At 39.8% G+C, this 18,393-nt stretch overlaps 2 protein-coding genes across 2 annotated transcripts; one reads left to right on the top strand and one right to left on the bottom strand.

Annotated features, from left to right (window-relative positions):
* Positions 1-1,730: 1,730 nt before the first annotated feature.
* LOC128739831 (uncharacterized) lies at positions 1,731-14,016 on the top strand. The gene is made up of 5 exons (XM_053835332.1): positions 1,731-2,063; positions 11,677-11,829; positions 11,891-12,323; positions 12,447-12,751; positions 12,812-14,016. The coding sequence occupies exons 2-5, from the start codon at positions 11,718-11,720 to the stop codon at positions 14,014-14,016; spliced, it is 2,055 nt and encodes a 684-aa protein (XP_053691307.1). The 5' UTR covers positions 1,731-2,063; positions 11,677-11,717.
* Positions 14,017-14,224: 208 nt separating this feature from the next.
* LOC128739830 (uncharacterized) lies at positions 14,225-15,774 on the bottom strand. Its single transcript, XM_053835331.1, has 3 exons — positions 15,725-15,774; positions 14,792-15,666; positions 14,225-14,737 (listed from the first exon to the last, which is right to left on the bottom strand). Exons 2-3 carry the CDS (start codon positions 15,662-15,664, stop codon positions 14,225-14,227), a joined length of 1,386 nt encoding a protein of 461 aa, XP_053691306.1. The 5' UTR covers positions 15,665-15,666; positions 15,725-15,774.
* Between the last annotated feature and the right edge of the window lie 2,619 nt (positions 15,775-18,393).

The following is an 18,393-nucleotide window of genomic DNA, read 5'->3' as shown; positions in this document are numbered from 1 at the left end:
GTATTGCTTTCGGATAGCAATCTGTATGAACCTTACAGACTCAGAAACTACTGAACGGATCGACGTGAAAATTTGCATGCATTTTTGATCGGGAAAAGTTCTTATGATGGCTTGAGAACCCACCCAGTGGAAGCGGGGGGGGGGGGGGGGGGGGCTTCTCATGCAAATGAAACAGACATTTCTGCATAACTTGGGAACTGATCAAGCAAATGGAACTAGATTTAGCATATGGAAATTTTTGGAGCCAGATTTTTTTCTATTATGGTTCGTGACCCCTCTCTCTTCTGGAAGGGGGGAGGGCTCTCGTACAAATGAAACATAAATTTCTGCATAACTTGAGAACTAATCAAGCAAATAAAACCAAATTTGGCATGTGGAGGTGTTTGAAGGCAAGAAATGTTTCTATGGTGGCTCGAGTCCCCTCCCCCATCTGGAAGAGAGCGCTATCATAGAAATGAAACACATCACGGCCACAAGAACGCCCTCATCACCACCAGGCACCAGTGACGAAATCCTTGGTAAAGTGCGCAGCGTTCGAAGGTAGTGGATTTCGGACGAAACGTAGAGGAAGAGCGAGCGTGAACCTGATCAGCTAAGATAGCTATCCATCAACGATACACCGAACTAGAAAGAGATGTTAACCGAGATTGTAGGTGAGCAGAGCCTGGACTAACTCTCTAGCCGAACAACGAGAAACCGCTACCGCCAATGGTGATATCCGTTTGTTGTACAAATCGCTCTACATTTGAAAACCCGAATTTTTAACCCAAACAATAAATTCGTACTACTGGCTGTATGCCTGCGAAACGTGATGCGTCTCAGCGGAGACAACACAAAACCTGTAGTTGTTTATTAGTCGTTACCTACAATAAATCATTTAACGGCCGATAGCCACAAAAATTCGGGGAAGTATGGGGAAACGGATCGGACACACCATGAAGAAAGGAGTGAACGAAATCTGCAGAGAAGCACCTTACTGGATTGCGCAAGGACAGTGTAGAGGGTCGGTCGAGAGTGGAGATCTTTGATTTCATCCTTTTATTCTACCGGACCGGCGGACACAAACACATAAGTAAGGTGACAATTTTTTCATTCCCAGTAGCCGCAATTCAACGATCCCGACATCTCTGGGAGCTCGGGCATTCATCCTTTTTCCAGTAACCTTCTGTTTGAGTTCAGCCGCTAAACGAAATAAGCGTTGGCAGCTTGGTTGGCAGCTTCTCTACGTCCTTCACAATGCGCATGAATAATGCATGAGTCCGAAAGAGGTCGCGGAATTACTCGGCACTGTATGTAGGATTGTTCGAGAAGTAATCGTCCTTCCGACCGATCGATTCGGTCGTCTTTCAGTTCGTTCCCTCGCGTACGTACCATTTCCGCCGCTTCCATACCTGTTACTTGTGTCCGCCTCATTATGTCTAAATAGTCAATTATTTAAATTTATGATTGATTTTCATTGGTTTACAAATTGGTTCCAAAACAGCTGTATGGTTTTTACCGGTACGGAATATGACAACTAAAATAACAACCGCGATAGCAACGACCGGTACGAAAACGAGTGACTAAAAATATAGCAGCGCTGTTCAAAGTCACCAGAGCAACTAAAATACTAGCGCACCGTTACGGATGCTCTTAGCCAGGGCTACTCAGTGACTGAGTTGAAACTACTCATTTTTTAATCGTTGTATGGGGCTGTCAAAAAATGAGTAGAATTGCATATTGTCACTGTGCAAAAACTACTCAAAATTGAGTGTTGCCGCAATCAGATTTTTTCGCGAAAATTTGTTGTTGATTTAACGCTTGTTCGCTCTCGTTTGTTTTTTTTTAAGTTTTTTAAAGTAGTTACTGGTTTATTTTTGTGAACAAAAGTGAACGCAAGATGCACGAGTCATCAAACTTTTTAAATACTGCTGGTGGATGTTCGGTGCAAATCGCGAGTTGGAGCGGTTAGAGCTGACTGTTTAATTACTGTTGGAGATGACCTTGACCTGCTTTGGACTGCAGCAAATTCATAGATGTGCTGCTGCTGATGAAACGGACAAGAGAACATATTGTAAGTGCCGGTGAGATTGTTTTGAACTTAATTATTTCACATAACTACGATGTTCTGCGTGCTAAACGCAGAATCGTAAATTGTATAGTTTTAAATTTGACTTTTTATGTTTTACTAATTTAATTTTGCAGAGGTGTGCACCGCTAATCAGCTAACCGCGAATTAGCTAACGAATAGTATGTTCACTAGGTTTTAAATGGGTTAACGCTTCCAATTAGCTTCCACTAAATAAACTTTAGTTAAATAAGTATAGGATTTTTTTGGAAATAATGCAACTATCTATTTATATCAATTATATTTACTCGCATCGCGACCGCCAATGGTCAATTTTATCATTTTTTCCATCTCATGCTTATTTTTGTTATTATTTTGAAAATATTTAATTTATCGGAGGCTTCCAGAACTTTCTTTTTTCTTTACCAGCCGAGAGCCGCGGTGGCTCTTGCCGCATCAAGAATTCCTCTCCATTGTACTTAATCCTGCGCTACTCGTAGCCAATTAATTGTGCGTCTCGACACACGCAAGTCGGCTTCAGCCTGGCCAATTCACATTTCCGTTACTCATTTGACTTTCGGCAATGAATTTACCCAAGCGATATAAATGTAACAAGTTGCCTAACGGGAAGCTGACAAGATCGTTTCATAATCGAGAATGCCGAACAGAAGAAGAAAGCCGCTGTCGTATCGGCGGAGGGGAATGCTGAAGCAGCGAATTTTTTTGGCTAAATTGGCGATGACGGTTTTGTAGAAATGCGAAGAATTGAGGCTGCAGAGGATATCGCGAGGTGTTGCCTATATGCCAGTCGGCCAAACGACACTGCTTAATTTGCCCCAGAACAGTGACGTCAGAGAGGAACCAGATGGAAAGCAATTCAGTTTTTGATTGATTTAAATGTTTTAAGATCTGTTTTGTCAAATTATCTCTTGTTTATTTAAGCGGTTTTCTTATTATCGTATCTATTTTATAATGATTACTAAAAACAGTTTTACTTATTTGGGTGTCTGGCAAACGATATTCGCTTACAAAGCCAATTAAACCGTGAAGGCTGCGCTTTGATTTTTGAGTGGCTTCTACGATAAAAATTAAATATGCATTTGTTGGTAATCTATACCTATAAAAATGGGTTTCTGTCTGCCCGTATGTTCCTTATAGAATCGGAAACTACTGAACCGATCGGAGTGAAAATTTGCATGTAAAGGTTTTTGGTGCCAGGGAAGGTTCTTATGATGGTTAGAGATCTCTTACCCCACTAAGAGGGGGGGGGGGCTCCCATACAAATCTATACCTATAAAAATGGATTTCTGTCTGTCTGGCCGTATGTTCCTTATAGAATCGAAAACTACTGAATCGATCGACGTGAAAATTTGCATATAGGGGTTTTTGGGGCCGGGGAAGATTCTTATGATGGTTAGAGATCCCTCCCCCCAAAATTTGACATGTGGGTGTTTTTGGAGACAAGGATATTTTCTATGCTGAATTGAGACCCCTCCCCTCTTTAGAAGGGGAATTATGACCTCTCTCCCCTTTAAGAGGGGGGGCTTCCATACAAATGAAATACAAATTTGCTCATAACTCGAGAGCTAATCAAGCAAATGGAACCAAATTTGGCATGTGAAGGTTTTTGGAGGCAAGAATTTTTCCTATGGTGAATTGGGACCCCTCCCAACTTGAGGAGGGGTGGGGCTCCTATATAAATGAAATACAAATTTCCTCATAACTCAAGAACTAATCAAGCAAATGGAACCAAATTTGGCATTTGGGGGGTTTTGGAGGCAGGATTTTTTTATGATTGTTTGAGACCCCTTACCCCTGTGGTAGGGAGATAAGGACTCTCATGCAAATAAAACAGAAATTTTTGCGTAACTCAACAACTAATCGAACTCGAGTAATTTTAGACTCTCAAATTTTTCGGGAATTCTCGGACAAAATTTCAAATTAAAACACCTAATATGCTACACGCTATGTCCGAAGGTACTTATTATTTAACCGGCATGCACCACAGATTTCTCTTCACAGGATGTTAGTATTAGTCAAAACAATTAATTCAATGAAGGTCTTAAAATATTTTATCTTAGGTTTTTTGCAAAATTCAATTTTTAAGGTCATTTAGGGGTCACCCCCTCTCTAGTGATCATATCCGTTGTATTCCACCACCTCCGATTTCAACCAAATTTGGGATAATTGCTCATTTCGACCCCACATTCATTTTCTCAAAGTTTTGTACGGATTGATCAATCCCCCTTGCAGTGACGCTTCTCCATTCTTATCAGATTTTCGAAAATACTCATTTTTCACTGCATGTCACTGCAAGGGGGATTGTGAATCCTGTGAAGAGAAATCTGAAGTGTATGTAAATTAAATAATAAGTACCTTCGGACATAGCGTGTGCTAGCGTCACCACCACTATAGCACAGAGACTATAGTTTCCCAACTAAATGACTCTTTTGATTTGCACACTGATAACCTTTGGCTCCTCAGGCGCTAGTATATATAAGCGTGACAATAGCGCCAGAAGCTAGTTGTTGTGAGTTTATTGTAGAATTTTATGCGTCTTTAGCGACAAAATCTCTATAGTTTCTCAACTAATTTGACATAAGTTTTATCCTAGTGGGGATCTTTTGCTTGAATGTCTATTCTCTGTGTCTAAACATTGCTTCCTTGCCGACCTGGGCGTTCATATCCCCGATGACGATCTTGATGTCCCGTGGTGAGCAGCTCTCGTACGTTGCCTAGAGGTGCGCATAGAGCGCTTCCTTCTCGTCGTCGGGTCTACCTTCGTGTGGACAATACATGTTTATGATCCTCCATTTTGCCCATCACTACGAAGCCCGTTCCCAGCTCGTTGGTCGCTCCGACGCTCTGGTAAAATTGCACGTTGCCGCCACGGACCCTGCATACCTTTTCGCCTTTGCGACAGTCCTGCAGTGCCACGATGCTAAAATATCGGGGTTCTAACTGATCGAGTAGCACTCTGTCGCCACCGAACGAAATTTAGCGATCTGCAGTTCCAGTTGCAGTTGCAGTACCAAGATTCCATTGCATGTCCTTATTTCGTCGCCTTTGTCTATGCCGAATGTTCTGAGTACAATTTTCTTGACTCTTAGTTTTTTAGATTTAGACACTACTAGACGGTACTAAGGCCTACGCTACCAAGTCTCGTGATGGGGTTGCCATCTTAAAGTGTCGAGACAACACTGTGCCTCCTTCCCCGTTGGTATACGACCTCTGTTTCTACCGGGGTTGGTTACCGGATCTCCGCTGAGGTAGCTCGTATTTCGGCTGGTATCACGTGGACGTAGGGATAGGAGGCTAAGCACAACTATGGGATCTGTTTTGCGCTTTATCCAACCATTTACCATCTTTTACCATTTACCTTATGCGTTCATAAGATTATAAAAACCTATTATACCAAGCTAACAAAACTACTAACCCATTTGAAACCTGACGAACGCACTATGCGTTAGCTAGTTCGCGGTTAGCTGATTAGCAGTGCCCACCTCTGTAATCTTGCATCAATTTCGAATACATCAATTATTGCACACGAATATCAATAATAATTTATGTTATCACCGAATCTTAATAGCAATGCTCTTTTTTTAATGCATGTAGCTTTAAGCTGAAATTTATTTTAACTCAATAATTTGTTCACAATTTATCTTAATTTCTACTTACAAATTCGGTATAGAATCAAACCTTTTCCAACAATCTGTGTAATGAATGAAATCCTGCCCAATCAATATTTCTAATCAACCTTCAACAATTGAGGTTTTCCGTCAGATTATACCCCTCCTTTTCTTATTTTTTCTCGAAAGTACTCCCAATACGAGTGACAATGGTGCAAAAATATATTTTTTTCGTTGACTCTAGAATTTACTACGATTTTTTAAACAATGCAAATTGCGAGAATGTTGAATTTCTTTTCACCAAATCACGAATGTTGAGTTTTGAAAAATTCGTTTCGGCAGCACTGTTTATCAAAATTTTTAGTTTTTCTGGCAGCATTGCACAACAGATTTTGACATATGTGTATCAGCGGTTGAGCGAAAAGGACAACACGAATGAAAAGCTAATGATTACCTTCTTTTTCGTTTCGTGTGTTGCTTGCCACAAGAGTAAAGAGTGGCACAAATGGTTTCGAAGTGGTGAAAAAAAAGGACACTGGTACAAAAAGGCATGTAATAAATCCGAGAAGTGACGGGTTGAAATATAAGTATTTTATTTTTTCATTTTTACAGTAGTTAGAGGCTCTATTTAAGAAAGTTTCATGTGGGTATCATTTCTAAGAGTCAAAACCTAACATTTACCGAAAAAAAAATTTTTGACGGAAAACCTCTATTAGCGGTAATAAATTTAGGTTAGAGAAAAACGTGTTACAACTTAGCTTGAATTGTACTCACGGTCGCAATGTCGTACCAATTATAATTAATTGTAATGAACGAACCTCCTTTTACTTCCTTTTACTAACTTTTTATCCTATAATAATTATCAATAACTAATTTGAGTGAGAATCGTAAATGAATATATACCTTTAGGTTTAATCTGTAAGTTAATATTCAGGAAACTTATATTATAGATTATAGAGATGCTTGCAATTTGGCTGTAGGTAACTGATAAACCGAACTGATGATACCGATAAATTTATCTGACAGCTTATCAGTGTCAATCGACAGAGCAGCACAGCAGCGTATCAATCGAGGGGTTGCACGACGTTACACTCCCCCACCCGTGAACCGTTGTCATCGGACTGCCCTTGGGATTCCGGTTCACCATTATCTACGACGTCGAGAAGAGCAAGGCTTGTAACCGCCCGTCTTATCAATCCAGATGTAGTTTTCACGACTGCTTGTCGAACACGGCCATCCTTTCCCAATAACACCTTAACGACCCTTCCTCTCGTCCATTTATTCCTAGTGTTTTCGCCTACTATTAGTACTAGATCCCCCACTACAATATCTCTCACTTCTTTAAACCACTTGCATCGCTTGGTGATGACCGGTGTGTATTCCTTAATCCATCTTCTCCATAGTTCACCAGTTATAAATTGAACAAGTTTCCAGTTGTTTCTCAGCATTCCGCGGCAGTCGATCAAATTGACTGGAGGTTGTTTAACACCCGAAGAGCTACCCAATAAAAAATGATTGGGAGTCAATGACTCTTGATCGGCGGACTCCAAAGGAATGTACGTGAGGGGCCGTGTGTTGATCATCGCTTCCGCCTCCAACATGATTGTCTCCAAAGTTTCATCATCTGGTTTCCTGTTTGCAATTTGCAATCCCTCTACTGCTTTTTTTACCGATCTAACTAGCCTTTCCCAGACCCCTCCCATGTGAGGGGCACCTGGGGGATTAAATGACCAGCGAGTATTTTCATTTGTAAATATTGAGGCCATCGTACGGTTTCTCTGAGCTATTTCAGCTTTCAACTGTCGGCTGGCTCCTTGAAAATTGGTGCCATTATCTGTAAATATCTCAACAGGAGCACCCCGCCGTGAAACGAACCGTCGGATAGCTATTACGCATGATTCTGTGGTAAGGCTGTGGACTACCTCTAAATGAATAGCCCGTACCGTTAAGCACGTGAATAAAGCAATCCATCGCTTAGCATTGCTTCTTCCCAAACGCACTAAAACAGGGCCAAAATAGTCAATGCCCACATAAGTAAACGGCCTGACAAATGTAGCTAGACGAGCATCTGGTAAGGGGCTCAACGGCGGTGGTCGAGGTACAGTCAATCGAACTCTGCAAAATGTGCAAATTTTTGCTATTTTTCCCAGCAAAGCTCTTAGTTTGGGAATTTCGAAGCGCTGACGAATTTCATTGATGACGGTTTCTCGATTTGCATGGCGATATTTCCTGTGATAATAGTCTGCAATCAGATACGTGACCCAATGGTTGCGATGTAAAATAACAGGAAACTTTGCGTCGAAACTTGCCCAGCTAGCAGCATCTATACGCCCTCTCATACGTAGAATTCCATTCACATCCATATACGGCCAACGCGATGCGATGCTGCTCGATTTGGATACATTTGGATGTTTCATATGCGGTTCCCCCTTAGATTTCTCCAATATTACGATTTCATTAGAGAAAGTTTCGGCCTGAGATTGTCGCCAAAGCGAATTTTCCGCACGAATAATCTCTTCTTGTAGAATATTTCCTCTCTCAATTGACATATTTCGATGTTTTTTCATGATGTTGTCGATGAACCGATGAACATATGCTTGTGCACGCATCAATTTTTCCCAACGACTAAATCGGTTCACTTCAATTAGAGGCTCTGATAACGTGTGTTGGTGTATCATGAGATGTTCTTCCGTGTTAGTAGCTTTCAAGATTGATTGTGGCCAGTTCGCTTCGTCTAAATACAAAAACTCGGGTCCGTTGAACCACCGATTGTTTATTGTCACGTTCGGGCCCTTTCCCCATCGGGTGGCATCGTCTGCCACATTGTCTTTAGTAGATATCCATCTCCATTCGTCCGCACTAGTTGTAGCAAGAATTTCTCCTACGCGAACGGCAACGTAGCTGTTAAATTTTCGTTGCTTTGAATTTATCCACGCCACCACCGTGCTGGAATCAGTCCACAAAAAGCGTTTAATCATAGTTAAGGTGTGCACAGAACATATACTGTTCAACAAACGTGTACCAAGAACAGCCGCTAATAGTTCTAATTTTGGTATAGTTATTGCTTTTAATGGAGCTACCTTTGTTTTAGCGGTCACCAGTGCCACATGGGGACCGTGTTTGCCTACAATCCGAAAGTAGCCTACCGCGGAATAAGCACTGGAGCTGGCGTCGACAAAGATATGAACTTGTAAAGTGTGTAAATCATCGATATTAGTGGCTGGGAAAAGACAACGTGGTATTTTCAGACATTCTAAGGTTGAAATTATCGTAATCCATTGACGCCATTGTTCGAAAAGGTCAAGATTGATTTTGTCGTCCCATTCAGCCCCTGACGACCAGATATTTTGCATTAGTATTCTACCATGAATAATGACGTTTGCAATCAACCCCAACGGATCAAAGAGACTCATCACGACTTTAAGCACTTCCCGTTTGGTAGGTACGTGGAAGGCCATTAGAATTTGTCGTAGTTCAGCGTGTGTTGATATCGAAAAGGTGAAACAATCGTCCTCAGTCAGCCATTTCATGCCCAATACAGATTCAGTACCACTAGTCGTTTCTAGATTCAGTTCTTTACATTCGCGGAAAACCGCTTCGTCGATACCTTCCAAAACCGCATGTGAATTTGATAAAAAGTTCCGGATTTCAAAGCCTCCATCCTTGTGGATCATTTTCACCTGGCATCCTATCTGAATTGCCTCATTCACCGTTTTGAAACTATCGAGATAATCATCGACGTAATGATTTTCAATTATTGCTTTCACCGCTTGGGGGTAGCGGTCGAGGAATTCTTCGGCATTTACATTTTTTACGTGTTGTGCGGAGCACGGAGAACAGGTAGATCCAAATGTGGCAACCTGCATTATATAAATCTGTGGTTCCTCGTTTGGAAAGTTTCGCCATAAAAAACGCTGCGAGTTTTGATCAGTTTCGATTATTTTGACACGATGAAACATTTCTTTTATATCGCCCGTTAAGGCCACCGGAAACTGTCTAAAACGCGACAGAATGGCTGGCAATGAGGTCACCATATCTGGTCCTTTAAGCAGGACTGAGTTTAATGAGATCCCGTTTACTTTTGCGGCTGCATCCCATATAAGCCGCAATTTTGCTGGCTTTTTTGGATTCGTAACAATGCCTAAGGGTAGATACCATATTCGTTCTTTTTTTGCCCTTCGCGCGTCTTCACTAGTTAACCTACGAGCATATTTTTTCTCCTGGTATTCTTGAATTTGTTGACGTACGCGATCATACAAAGAAGGATCTCGACTTAGACGTCTTTCGAGTGACTGAAGTCGACCAAATGCCATAGGATAACTGTTTGGGAAATTAACGTTATCATCCCGCCAAAGAAGTCCCGTCTCAAATCCGCCCGAAATTCGTCTTGTTGTATTTTTCAGTAACTGCTTGGCCCTTCTATCTTCATTCGATTCCGGGTGCGTATATTTCGATGTAATTCCGGATTCGTCTAATGTAAGATATTCTCGAATGATATCGTTCAGCTCTTGGTCCGGGTTGACAGCATAGTCAAAATGAAAATTGCATACAGTGCGCGGTGAATACGACTCAGCATCGCCACCGTAAATACTCCATCCGAGGCGACACTTAGTAGCTATCGGATTTCCGTTATAACCTTCTCTGATTTTTAAGGGAACAGTTAAGTGGAGGTTTTGCAGTCCAATGAGCAATTTTGGTTGGACATTTTCATAATCATCCACCGGGAGGCCTTTGAGGTGGGGAAACTGTTTTGTTAGCTCTCGATAAGACAGGGTTTGCTTGGGAAGAAGTAAGTTTTACACTGTTCGCACATCAGTCAGTTTAAAGTTACTAGATTTTTTCGAACCTGCAATAGTTATATTGATACGCTGAGATTTCGGTTCGTCTCGTTTAACATTCCCCGTCCATTGAAGGTGTAATGGTTCTACAGGTCCCTTGATGGCCAATTCATCAGCTATCGCCCTCTCTATCAAGGTCAACGATGAACCTTCATCGATGAATGCGAAGATATTTAAACGTTTTTGTGGCATAATGATGGTAACGGGTAGAATGCGGAACAGTGGGCCATGTGCTCTTTTTCCCTGATGCGTAGTAGTAAGTGTAGGATTATTTGTCATTGGTGGATGAATCAGTGTGTGGTGTCGTAAACGACAACCAGCTACCGCGCAACCTCTCCATGATTTACATGTCCATTTACCATGATAATTTAAACAGGTTCTACATAGCGTATGCTGTTGTACCGCTCTCATTTTGTCTTCATACGTATATGATTGGAAGACTTCACAGTCTGCCACTTTGTGTCCAGTTCTCCTGCAAACTGCACACATTTTTGGCGGTCTTTGCTCCGGCACGGGTTCATTATTGACGATGTTCGTTTCTTGACTGTGTGCTTGAACAAATCCTTTATCTTGATATCTATTTTTTCTATTTCCGCTAGAAGATAATTGTAAATGATCACTTGTATCATCGACTACCTCACAGGCCATTTCAACTAGTGAGGACATGAATTCACCGAATTTAGACAACGTAACATCGTCCGTTTGACTTTTATACGCAGACCATTGCAATTTAAGATTAGTTGGTAACTTGCGAACCAACTCTTGCAATAATGTTCCCAAGCAACCAAAAGTTCGATTTTTACTTAAAAAACGAACTCAGAAGTTTACATTTGGTTCACTATTAGTTCCGCAGAACTTTATGGCTGCTTAATATGGCACCATACGTATAAACCGAACTTAAGTACCGCTAAATATTTGTTAGAAACTAAAAAGTTCAAAACAATTTTTTAATTCTCTTTAATACAACTTTTAAGTTCACATTGAGGGCGTAGAAACTTGTTTTGAACTCTGCTTGACGAAGTTCAATGAAAGCAGCGACCGTCCTTTTCATCAGCGTGAAAGTTCACGGCAAATTTTCAATTCGACTACTAATCAGCGTTGTAGCTTGTAAATCATATAGAAACGTCAAACTAGGTTATTTATAGAAATTTTCATCTTGCAGGTTTCAAAATAGAAGTGTGTTGAAAAGTAGAAGACGAAAAAATGAATTTCTCTAAAATTATAAAAAAGAATGGTTTATTTTATTACCACAGAAACAAATTGTTGGCTAAATGGGAGACGGAAAACATAGCTGCGAACCGAGCTGTGAACACAGGTAGCATAAATTTATTAGTATTTTTTTTCTTTTGTCATTACCCCTATTTGTTGCATTTTAGAAGATCAACTTTCTACGTCTAAAAGCATGCCGATCAAAAGGAAATTTGAAGCAAGTTTTGCAGAAGATACACCTTTATCTGAAGAAAGTAGTCCCGAATATGACGATAGCGACAAAGAAGGATTTTTCCAGAGCAACGTAGATTCATTCGAAGATGTATATTCATCATTTGAAAACGATCAGCATAATGATGTATTGGATCGAATGGATTTGAGCGAATGCATTACGTATTGGGCTCTCAAAACGAATCAATCACACGCATCCATAAATCTAATTATGGAAATAATTAGAAGAAAAACTAACGGGACCAAACTACCACGGTCTGCAAGAACTTTGCTAAAGACATCCCGGCAGGCAACTACCGAAATTGTCGAAATCGCTGGTGGACAATACTGGTACAAAGGTATCAAGCAATGCTTGAGTGACTTTTTTCGGTAAGAAAACATTTATAACTTTTCCTTTTTGGGGTGAACCCACCACCGGTTGAAAGCCCCATTAAAAAGGTAATAAATAAAATAACTTTTACTTAAATCCTTTGCTTAATTTTTCATCCTCAGACAAACAGAACAATCCCTAAGCATCTCGATAAACATAAACATTGATGGAATTCCACTCTTCAAGAGTAGCAAATTGCAATTTTGGCCTATACTATTCAATATTTCAGAAATGCCTGAAATCGCGCCAATGACGGTTGCCATATTTTATGGAAAAACTAAACCAACTAATCTTGATACATTCTTAAAACAGTTAGTCGAAGAGCTGATTGATGTGATAAACCATGGAATATTTATCAACAATCACAAAATCACCGTTAAACTCAGGTGTTTTATTTGTGATTCACCCGCACGCGCATTTCTGAAAGGTATGATTGCGTGATTTAAATTAATTTGATTTTTTAAATAGTGAACAAATATTTTATCAGGCGTCGCAAATTTCAACTCAAAAAATGGCTGTCTAAAGTGTGTCGGCGAAGGCGAGTACTCACACGAATCCCGAACAGTCGTGTTCACTTCCATTAATAGCGCAAAACGAACGGATCAAAACTTTAGGCAAAATGCATACAGTCTCCATCAAAAGTCGAGTACACCTTTGCTTAAAATACCAAGCTTGGATATGATTGAAGACATTATCGTTGGAGATCGTTTGCACTTGATCGATCTAGGTGTCATGAAACGTTTGCTTCTTGGATGGAGAGATGGATCTTTGGGTTATAAATCGAAGTTGTCGTCGCAGCAGTCTAATGAAATATCGCAAATTTTAGCTGGCATTCAATTGCCTACTGAAATTCACCGTAAGCTACGAGGGATGGACTTCTTGTCATTTTGGAAAGCTTCTGAATTTAGCAGCTTCTTACATTACGCCAGTATAGTAGTACTCAAAGAGTTTCTTCCTGACGACATATATCGTCACTTCCTACTTTTTTTTTGCTCTATTACGATGTTGTGTTCACAGAACTACGAATCAAACTGGCATGTTGCAAGGAAAATGTTGGAAAAGTTTGTCACTGGTTATATGGAGCTATATGGCGAACAGTTTTTGACTAGCAATGTGCACAATCTTCTACATGTTGTTGATGAAGTTGAACGCTTCGGACCGTTATCTACCATTGCAGCATATCCTTTCGAAAATGCCCTACAGCGAATAAAATGCCTACTTCGAAGTGGATGGAAGGGTCTCGAACAAGTCATCAACAGGCTCTCCGAAATTAATTCTGAAGAATATTACATCACACAAAAATCAAAAACTCGTCCGAAGAATTATCCTTCTGTCAGAATTTGTGGAGGAGAAAGAGTCATCGACGTGAATGAAGACTGTTTCTTAAACAATTCCGAGAGAAACGCTTGGTTTCTTACCCACAAGAACCAAATTGTGCGTTTCGACCATGTTACAGAAGCTCCCCAGCTGAAAATCATCGGCAAAATCGTAAAAGAGAAAAATGATTACTTCACCTATCCATTTACTTCATCCTTTCTAAATATATATTGTAGTAATAACAGTAACTTATCTGGTGCCTATTCTAAGTTTAGCTGCAGTGACATTAAATGCAAATTAGTTGCAATTGAACGTCGTAGTAATCATGTATTTATTCCTTTAGTACATACACTAATTAAACAAAACAATTTATAAAATTAAAATTAACGCTCTGTTATTTAGAACTTAGAAGAAAGTAAATCGATCAAAATCCATTTCACCGTCAAACGCCACTGTATAGCAATGGTACATATAAATATATAAATAAAAAGCATTGTACCTATTAACACAACAGTGAAAATTAAATTGCCAATCTTTATATATGAAGTCTTCGTTAATATAGTAAATGGTTTTTTGTATCTGCTTATTCACTGAAATCAGGAGTGGCGTTTGAGAGAATTTCCGCATAATCCAATGCATCCAAAGAATCAACAACAGAACCAGCATATTCTTCTGATTCCGACTCACTGCAACTGTTCACTTGTTTATCAGCCTGTCCATTCATTTTATTCGATGACGCGTCGACTAACACATCACCAACAACATCCACTTCAGCAACATTTCGTTGTTTACGTCTGACGTGCCTTGTTCCTCTACGCATGCCAGCAGCAAGTAAGCGCTTAAGAGAGTTTTTCAGTTTCTTCATGAAGAAGTTTGCTAGTTTTTGTTGAGTGACTACTTCGTATTCATCACTTCCGACCTGTGTGAAAAGTTGAAGGATATTCCGATTTGGCATTATTGCAATTTTCGGCCCCTTCCGACTAGCTCCAGTCCAGGTGCATTTCGTTTGAAATTCCTTACTGAAGAGGATATCAAGTACACCTAACATGCGATTTTCGGCACAATCACCACTAGCATGTAACCGCAGCCATTTAACCTTAAAAGATGAAAAATTAATAACAACTTATGGGCAAAAGTTAATTATATTTACCATTTTGGATTTGAAATCCTTATCCGCTAACTTGAGTTCCAGGTCTGCTAATTGTAGCTCGTTCTCAATGGGATCAATACAAAATGATATTGGCTCCTCAATGTTGGTCACCCTGGAACTGTTCTTTCGGAGGGCGTCCAGAATAAATTCATTTTGTATGCAGATATCCGCCGACCGCTTTTCCAGTCGATCTAATCGCTGCTCAATGTATTGCCGAAGTTTGATAATTTCATTCATACATTCTTGCACAGGATTATCTGCTTCAACCAATGTATCAGGTTCGTGAAAATTTTCATATGTTACGTACTCAATTCTCTGAATGCCAGTCGGTGATGATGAAGGGGGTGTTTTTTGTTGAGAAAAGATTTCGCTTTGCATATTTTCAGTCACCTCGACAATGACAGGAACCTGTGGAGATGATTTTTGTGATCCAATGTTGATGTTAAATTGGTCACCTACGGTTGGCTCAGAGTCAGAGATTTCATCAACCGATGCTGATTCATTTTGATGTTGTGTATTGTCCATAACAAACATGTTCTGAAAACTTTCTTTGTCATGGTTGTGTTGTTTTTTCTTTCGTCGAATTAGCTGGTTCACGTCGGATGATGACTCTCCTGATAATTCTTCCAACATGAGTTTCGCTGCGGCATATGACATGATGGCATTACGTTTCACTGTACATTTGTACTTTAGCCATGATTTTTTCGGGAAACTGTTTTCATCATGGAGCAGTTTTTCTTGGTCTGCAATGCGTTTTGCATTTGGCCAGAGAACAATATTTCCGCTTCTTGAGGTTCGCAGCCAGTTACACGGAACCACCGACAGCTCCTTACAACCTCTAGCGTTGATCGTTTCAACAACGGCGAATGGCATTCCTACAAAAAGACGAATATTCTAAAAAGCTTTTAAATAATTTGTAAATAATTTTCATACCTTATCATAATTTATAGCCGAATAAACCGAGAGATTGATTGCAAATTGCAACTATTTACAAATTTTTAATTTACGCTTTTCGTTTTCGATGCACTTTTGCGGTAAACAACTGGGAAAACTATGGATGAGAAAGCATACATTTAATCGATGACAAGCCTATATCGATTATATCGATATGGTACATATTAACAACTGATTATAAGATATTTATCGCTCAAGTAGAGAAATGTAGATTTCTTTTAGTATTCTAACAATATATTGCTATTTTTTTTAATTTTTATTACATGTATTATTATTGGTCAATAATGGTTAAGCAATGAATGTCAGCATTGCTCGTTTCGTTTCCGCACATATCGATATTTATCGATATTATTGATCAATCTTTCCCATCACGCTAAAGGTTCCAATGTATGAAATCAACACTTCGAGTAAAATCTAATGGTATAGCACAGTGTTCACATGGATCAGAGGTATGTATTCCGTTTTCAAAGCAGGAGGACTTGGGTTCGAGACTCGTGGTAAGTGTTACCCTTAAATAATTTAAAAAAAGGACCTAATTAAAAATAAATGCCATTTCACCTCACCAGAGCAGGGTTGATAATATGAAACTAAAAGTAGACATGCTATAATTAACGAAACTAAAAAACGAATAATAAAAGAAGTCTTGTTGAATTTTTTTTTCTCTTTTATTGTGCTGAATAGCATTCTCAACAGCAACATAACCGAACCGTTTGTAAACTTTACAGTCTCTTTCACAAGCTGAAAAGCGTGCTGTACGAAGTTTTAACATTGAATGTAAACTTGAAAGTTCGGTTAATTACTTAAAATGTCAGCTGCATAGAATTCTCTTCATGATCTTTCATATGGCTGATCAAGCAAAAAATATACTTTTAACCGGACTTTTGGTTGCTTGGGTTGGGTTTGATAAATGAGCCTCTTGATGCGCAGCTTTAATGTGCTCCACCAAGTTTTCTACGGCAGTTCCAAATTCGATCAAATGTTCCAGATTGTCTGTTTGTAGCGGAGGCAGTTCCCTTACACTATCAGTCATAGTACGTATCACCTGTTCAGGACGTCCAAATCGGCGGCGGAGCATTCCGATGACATGTGGCACACTGGCTGGAAGCAACAATCGGCCACGGACACTGTCTAAGGCATTACCTCTAAGGCTCCTTTGCAATCTGATCAAGTTCTCCTCATTTGAGAAGCCACAGGTTTCAGTCGATTGTTCGTAGTTACTAAACCATATTGGCCAATCTGCCGGGTTTCCCGAGAACGTGGGCAAATCTTTGCCCATCACCTGCCGAGCAGCTAGCTGTCGATTCGTGGGACCACTGTTAGGCACGAACGGCGGTGTTGGTGATAACTTAAAGGAAGCATTTCGACTATCGTGGAAAACTGATGGTGTGATTGCCTTATTTTGCCGCTGCGGTGCGGGGTCTGTGAATGAAAGTGGTGGTTCGGGGGCTTGCGGACTTTGGGTAACTTTCTCCATATCGCTTAGCCATTTCTGAACTACGTTCCTTGGACCTTCGACAGACGTGATAACCCAAGCAACAATGTGAGTTTTATTGTACTCTTACGGTGGTCTTCAAGACCAATTTTGGTCTTGAATGCCATCATAAGAGTACAATAAAACCCAAATTGTTACTTGGGAACACTCGCTTGACTGCTGCCTTTGGCAGACATAGCTTGCAATACTTTTCTCTGTTGTTCTAGCGCTTGATTTTTTATTTGTAGTTTTTTCATACGGTATTCGGTTTCAATTTCTAATTTTCTTTCCATTGTTTCACGTTCTAATTGTAAACGTTGTTCCTGCAATTTTTGCTGCTCTTGAATGATTTTTAATTCCTCTTCTGCTCGTAGACGGCTGCTATTCCTGCTGCCGATCTGCGGTGCATCCGGATCAAGCTTCGCGGAATTCTCTGTAGTAGCTTTAGTCACTGTAACCACAGGAATTTTATCTTTACGCTGGGTTTTCGGTTTTCCAAGTTTTTGATTTATACAGTTACAGCAATTCCAGGGGTGATTTTCAATTGTGGCATCAACACCAACACATTCAAAATGGAACCATGCATTACAGGTGTCGCAAGCAACCATCTCCTCAGTGTCGGGAGATTTGCATATTTCACAATTAACCTCCAATTCTATTGGGTCGATTTCTCTGGGGACTTTGCTCATGGTTAATGAAGCGCAAGCAGCGAATTTCTTAAAGTCTGTTATCACCGAATCTTAATAGCAATGCTCTTTTTTTAATGCATGTAGCTTTAAGCTGAAATTTATTTTAACTCAATAATTTGTTCACAATTTATCTTAATTTCTACTTACAAATTCGGTATAGAATCAAACCTTTTCCAACAATCTGTGTAATGAATGAAATCCTGCCCAATCAATATTTCTAATCAACCTTCAACAATTAGCGGTAATAAATTTTGGTTAGAGAAAAACGTGTTACAACTTAGCTTGAATTGTACTCACGGTCGCAATGTCGTACCAATTATAATTAATTGTAATGAACGAACCTCCTTTTACTTCCTTTTACTAACTTTTTATCCTATAATAATTATCAATAACTAATTTGAGTGAGAATCGTAAATGAATATATACCTTTAGGTTTAATCTGTAAGTTAATATTCAGGAAACTTATATTATAGATTATAGAGATGCTT

This window comes from Sabethes cyaneus, chromosome 3 (genome assembly GCF_943734655.1).
Source record: "Sabethes cyaneus chromosome 3, idSabCyanKW18_F2, whole genome shotgun sequence".
NCBI lineage: Eukaryota > Metazoa > Arthropoda > Insecta > Diptera > Culicidae > Sabethes > Sabethes cyaneus.
The sequence above is the reverse complement of the archived record's forward strand: the minus strand, read 5'-3'. Positions and strand labels throughout refer to the sequence as shown.

Bases quoted from the DNA above. Each gene is read 5' to 3' on its own strand.
- LOC128739830 (XM_053835331.1), bottom strand. From the start codon at position 15,664: ATGCCATTCGCCGTTGTTGAAACGATCAACGCTAGAGGTTGTAAGGAG. The intron at 14,738-14,791 runs GTAAATATAATT...TCATCTTTTAAG, and splicing joins AGGATTTCAAATCCAAAATG to GTTAAATGGCTGCGGTTACA.
- LOC128739831 (XM_053835332.1), top strand. From the start codon at position 11,718: ATGAATTTCTCTAAAATTATAAAAAAGAATGGTTTATTTTATTACCAC. The intron at 11,830-11,890 runs GTAGCATAAATT...GTTGCATTTTAG, and splicing joins GAACCGAGCTGTGAACACAG to AAGATCAACTTTCTACGTCT. The intron at 12,324-12,446 runs GTAAGAAAACAT...TTTCATCCTCAG, and splicing joins TGCTTGAGTGACTTTTTTCG to ACAAACAGAACAATCCCTAA.